Source organism: Puntigrus tetrazona, chromosome 16 (genome assembly GCF_018831695.1).
Source record: "Puntigrus tetrazona isolate hp1 chromosome 16, ASM1883169v1, whole genome shotgun sequence".
Classification (NCBI taxonomy): domain Eukaryota; kingdom Metazoa; phylum Chordata; class Actinopteri; order Cypriniformes; family Cyprinidae; genus Puntigrus; species Puntigrus tetrazona.
The window spans coordinates 4,368,051-4,374,287 of record NC_056714.1 but is presented as its reverse complement, the minus strand read 5'-3'; the positions used below and the strand labels follow the sequence as shown (position 1 = coordinate 4,374,287).

The 6,237-nt window shown below is 38.8% G+C and overlaps 1 protein-coding gene across 1 annotated transcript in view; it reads right to left on the bottom strand.

Annotated features, from left to right (window-relative positions):
- LOC122360356 (protein lin-28 homolog A-like) overlaps positions 1 to 2,471 on the bottom strand; it is a 15,942-nt gene extending 13,471 nt beyond the window's left edge. The window contains exons 1-2 of the mRNA XM_043260885.1: positions 2,357 to 2,471; positions 889 to 978 (exon numbers count right to left, since the gene is read on the bottom strand). Of these exons, the coding sequence (XP_043116820.1) occupies positions 889 to 978; positions 2,357 to 2,471 (205 nt within the window). The remainder of the gene's footprint in view (positions 1 to 888; positions 979 to 2,356) is intronic.
- Positions 2,472 to 6,237: the final 3,766 nt, after the last annotated feature.

Sequence of the window (6,237 nt, the reverse complement as noted above, 5' to 3'; positions counted from 1 at the left end):
TATTACATAGAGAATTATAAAAATTACAATTCTTCAATTCGGACAATTTGTTGAAAATGAGTTGTCAGATATACAGATGTCATTCCCACTATGTTCTTAAATTGTCGCTTCCACTCAACCTTAATGTGTCACATTAATTTGTTTATATTGTTATACTAGTTTAGAATAAGGTATTTGTAGAGTTGTTACCATCTCTAATTAAATTAGTATGAAAAATTAAGTTGAAACAGAAGCTGCATCTGAAGGACTATTAGATGATGAACAAAGTGTTTGATGGAAGCCAGGGTGCTGATAAATGGCCACGCTCAAAATTATGAATTTACAAAGAAGATTGATTGCTTAAATATTTTTTAGACTTACAAATAAGAAATGTGGGGGAAAATACATAAAAGTTTTTAAACATGAAGTCCAAACTAGTAGGCAGTACGCGGACCGCTTGAATGAGTGGGGAGTCGGGTGCATACTAAACAGACTGCTCAAACAGCCGAACTGCTCAAAACAAGGTGCGACTACTTTATGAATGGGTCACGGAACCATTGACTCAATTGATTCATTCAAAGTCCGGATCTGTCTAGTACGGAAAAACACCGCCATGCTGCTCTTGAGACACAAAACTCGCCGACATGCATCATTTTTCAATTTTGTGTCCAACTTAAACTAACTTCGCACAATCAACTGCAATCGCTTGAGACATTTTCATCATGCAATGTTGCTAACTAAATAATATTTAGCAAATTTCCTTTTTGCAAGCTTCTCTATAAGTTTCTGTGAGTGGTGTTGTGCTGATTTTGTATGTTTGATGTCAATCGCGCATCTCACTCACGAATAACGCTTATTTAACTCTCACCTGATTGAGTCTTCATAGATAAATAGTGAGGGAGAAGATACATAGATTTCCTGATATGGTGGACAGCAATTGAGCATCAGCAGAGAAATCACAGGCCATAGAGCGGGAGCCAGAAGAGATGGGAAAGAGGACTGCAGGAAACAGAAACATAGAGACACGGGAGAGGGAAGAAGATTTAAAAGCTTGTAGCGCTGAGAGATCACAGAGCCGCCATGCAGAAAGAAAGTAAATCTCTCTGAAAGCAACATATTATAGCTACGCCGCTGCTTGGCTTAGTTTTTGGAAACAGAGCAGTTACTGGCAATGAATCACAGGAAAACTGCGCGACGGCAATGACAGAGACCCTGCTGCAACAACGTGGATAAAATAGAAACACTCCGGGAGAACATCGACGACTCACCCAGCTTGAGGAGCCAGCCTTCTGGTCCGGAAAGAAGAAAGTAAAGCGCTGAAGCTGGTTCATCATCTCTGATTTTAGCGTTTTATGTGATGCTGCCGCACAGATTCTGATGAGAAATACACAACAGTCGTGCATTTGTGAATCAAACGTAAAGCATTATAATAAAAATAATACTCCTCATTAATTGATTGCATTTGGGGCCACATATGGACCCAAACTTCTCTGCTTCCAAATTTGATGGGCTAGATTTTTTTCTAATTTTTTTTCTTTCATTTTTCAATTTGTCTCATTGTAATTTTTCTGACCATTTTAGCAGTATTTAGTGATCAGTAATCATGTCAAAACTTGTACAACTGACAACAGTTTATTAAGCCAGACTGTGGCAAAAGCTTGTCCCTGCTTAAAATGTTTGATCTAACTGCACAAAACATTAATTCAGAGAAACAACATACAGAATGGTTTATTTTTCTGAAAATGTATGTGTTTTAATTTTACCGCATTTAACAAATTTATTACCAAAAATGGTGGTGACCAACAAAGTGATAAAAAAAGTTTTGAGCATACTGGTAAAATTAAACATGGAAGAAAATTGCAGGATATTTTCCTGAAAAATAGTTGATAATTTTTTATTGTTATTAATATTATTCTGACTTTGAAAGCGTGACGGTTCTTTGCAGTATTTTAATTGGTCTATTTAGACTCATAATACATGATTTATTTTTTCTAAATTATTTATGTAAATTTTATTTTGACTACTTCAGTAAGTTCTACATGACAGAAATCGTATACTGCTGGTGTCATTTAGAGCCCATTACTGTAACATGGTTCAGAACGCTGACTCACTCTATATTCGCAAATCTTCCTCCGCTGTGATACTTTTCTGTTCATGTTGGGATGAAGTTATCACCGTGGCTTGTCCCGCACGCTAGCTGTGTGTAGGCGGTGTCTAACATGATGATTGGTAATCGACAGCACGTGAACAGGTGTCTATAGGAGAATACAGACTTGCTGCGCCAACTTCCTCTAATGATAAAACACTCCTGAACCTTTAGCAGAGACAGGTTCTGAAACAATTGGCCACACAAGCAGCTGCCTGTCTGCGGCCATACCTAGTAGGTAGTTTTGGACTAAACATGTCTGGCGTATGACTCCAGCCTGGAAGACTCCAGGATTGCAGTGACAGCATCTCCCAAAAGCGGCTGGCTCTCCATCATCCTGCTCCATCTTCTGAGAGCCTTACTGGGCAAAGGAAGTCTATAGAACTGCTCATGCAGCAGAAATGACAGGAACAAGAGCGCGTACTGACAAATCTGTATCTTTACGAAGAAACATCCAGAAAAGGTACAAACATCCGAATGACTTCATCAAGTGCTTGTACTAAATTAGATCCGTACTCAGAAGATCAACAAAAGCTTGCAATACTTTAATATTGAAGTCAATCTCAAAGAGAGGAGTCGTGGATTTTTACCGTACAAGTAAATACAAGGCCAGTTTTATATTATTCAAAAATACTTTGTAATTATATTCTAACTTTATTGTTAGACAGTTTGCAAAACCTTCAGAAGAATCGCCTTAAATTCATTCCCACGCACTGCCACTTCTGGGCACATCAACCATTAGATGTAGAATGTTTTTATTTCAAATATACTACAGTTTTATACAGCTCAGGCGTGTTGAGACAAAAACGCTCTTTTTCTCACCACTTGAATTTTTGATTCTGGAGGCACTGTAGCATGCACAACAATTTTTCTAAATCTGTGATAGTCCCTTGTCATAGTTTTATTATATTTTTTCTCTAGTAGAGAAACTGGGCGCATGTCCTCTCTGGAGGTGTCTATAGGTCATTCCAGCTTTCAGGAACAAGCAATGCCCCGGGTCACAGAAATAAATAACATTTAACACTGCTTCCCAATTTAAATAATACCACACACTAGCCATTTTTATTGCATTTCTGATCAAATAAATTGCAGGTCTTAAGTCACAAGGAGACAAAAACATAATAAATCTACGTGCACCTGCAGAATATTAATAATCTTAACAGCAGAGGGATCGTGAAATTGCATTTTATCTCGACAGAGCACCGTCCCGCACATATACATTCGCTAAGACTTGCAGCATTTATGCAAAATGGCCCATTATACCCCTTTGAATTCCACAATCTGTACTCTGGATGATTAATGCCTATTTTTATTTATGATAGCTGGTCATGAGTCCTCGCTGGTCTGAGATATCAATTAGTTAGATGGCGTCTTTTTATATGTGTCATCATGAAAAGGTTTAATTATGTACAGAAGATGTAATGCCTTTGGAAAACCCAAGAAACGTGATGGAGCTGGGGATTTATTAATGGACAGAATAAGCAGGCACTTAGACTCACCCAATAAATCAATCATCCAGGACGACGCATTTATATTATGGATTCACGGCTATGTAGACCTCTAGGGTTTTTCCTTATTCACAAAGATGATTGATTCATTACAGGCAGATAGCCCAAGATATGCATGCCATTAAAATGGTAAAAACTAGCAGGGCGAGGGTGTGCAAATTCCTTGAACAGGTCTGCTTTTTTATGAATCCAGTTATTACAATGTCTTGTGGAGTACATGTAGATATTCACACCCTCTTATTTAGCTTTTATATACTGCACAAGTTGCTTAAATTCCTTACGAGGCCAGCTGTGTGATATTAAAAGGCGTAACCCTGTGATATAATTCTGGTAAACGATGGCTCAATTCTTCTTAAAACAGCGTGGATACGTCCATGTTGAATTTCTTCCTGCCCATGGCCATGCCACTTTCTGTAATGCTTACTCAAGTAACAAAAAATAGAGGAGTCAATACTGTTTTTTGTCGCCTGAGGTGAGAAGCACAATGACTCACTTCTGAGCGCCCTACAAACCTACAGCACGCAGAGTCTGAACATGTCAAAGACCACATGAAGAGCACACAGCTACTGACAGATACTCCGCCCAGTGCTTTTATTCGAGCGCTATTCTCTCAGGAGGAGGCAATTGGAGAACAAACCGGGTTCCTATCACAACAGAGCCCACCTGCCCTCCGTGTTAAGCCTCTCTGCGCCCCACCTCTATAATGGTTTCTCCTTGCTCTCTTTCAGTCTCTGATTCTGTGAAGCAGCGCTCCTTTCTGCAAGGATCTCCCTCTCAGCTCAAGGCCCGGCTCAGGCTGGTCCGCTGGGACTGTGCAGAGACAGGAGAACCTAGCTAAATGAGGACACCGGGGTCTGAGCAGGCTTTCTGGCTCGCCTCCTATTCACTATGCCACTCCTGGCCTCCTTTCTTCCGCTGTTCAATATCATTCGCGACAACACGCTGAGACCGGGAAATGCACACATTACTTCCATTCAGGGCCGGAGCGTGATTCGAGACATTCATATCTAGATCATTCATGATAACGGACGACTCCAGCTGGTGTTTGAGGGGTTTAAAAGGAGCAGGTCGACAGAACGGAGCCAAAACTCACAGCGTTCGGAAAGCAGCGCCTGCAGGCAGAGACACATACTCTCACGCTTCCTGCAACAAATTACACCTTCAGCTCCGACCGCTGCCAAAGCAGTAAAAGACACTTATGGAGTTCCGAGTCAGTGATAGTACTAACGGCGTTGGCGTAACGATGAGAAATGCTGAGACTTTGCATTTACATTTACAATTTGTTTACACGGCGCTTTTGGTAAGATCAGAATGACAACTTTGGCATTCTACTGACTATAAGTGACTTCAGAACTATCGCCAACCAGTTCCTTCACTAACTAACAACTATACGTTCAGTATCCTTGAGAAGACCGTTAGGCTGGTCTAGGGTTGTGAGGTTAGTTGTATTAGGTTATAATGTAACGCCGACAATTAGTATGATGTGGCCTTAAAAATATGTTATTATACTACAGATCAGCTCACTAATAATTTCAATGACTGCTAGTTGACGTGGGTAGTTACGAAGTCGTTTACTGTTAGTGATAACATTTTAAGTGATCACTAAAATAAAGTAAATATAGACCATTTTTGTTAAGCAACAGAATGAACGCACTTAGCTACTCTAACCCCTTTCTGGAACTCCACCTTCTTGTTTCAAGCATTTTAATTAAAAAAAAAGGTCAATTTAATCTACAATTTTATTCTAAATAGCAACTTAAAAAAATCTAATAATCCAAGTTTAATAATGTCATCTTGTCATTTCATCTCTAATTTGCACAAAGACTAAAAAGTTCTTCTTTTTCTCTGTGAAAAATATAATGAATAGAGTAATTCAGCCAAAAAATTACTAATCTCTCATTTCTAATCTCATGTTTTCATTTCAAATAGAAACATTTTAAACACACATGTAAACAATTTAGGAAGATTTTTTTATTGCCATTGCTCATGTGTAAATTCTATATTTGTACAGATATATTTTATCAAGTTGGATAATAATAATAACATGAATGTCATGAGGACCGCGTTCACCAAAGGCCATCTGATCCAAAGATCCTCAACAGAAGAAAATCTCCAAACAGATCGATCACACCTACTTTTGCTTCCCATCTGATTAGTAATAGAGAAATAAAAGTATTGTGTTCATAATAATGCATCTTTTTTGTTTAAAGGTCCAGGTTTTTAATGTGTAGCCTGTCACTTTAGGTAGGCCTCCCAGCTTATCTTCAAGATTTTCCATACAGCGTGATGATGACGACAGATGATTTGAGCACTAATAAGTGAAGATTTCACTTAAAAATGTAGAAGGCATTTGACAGTCTGCATCTGAAGTAAGGATTCAAAAGATACCTGTTCAAGAACATCACCTAATAGGATACATAATGAACAGCCAGTGGAATATAATAACATGAGGCTTCTCAGATACACAATAAGCTGATATTAATGCCCAGGCTTGATGATAAAAACCAAATAGACACATATCAGATGTAAACAACTGAAGGAGGCCAGATACGAATGAATCCATGAACAAATACGCTGATGAGACTGAACTACATGACCGCGCCG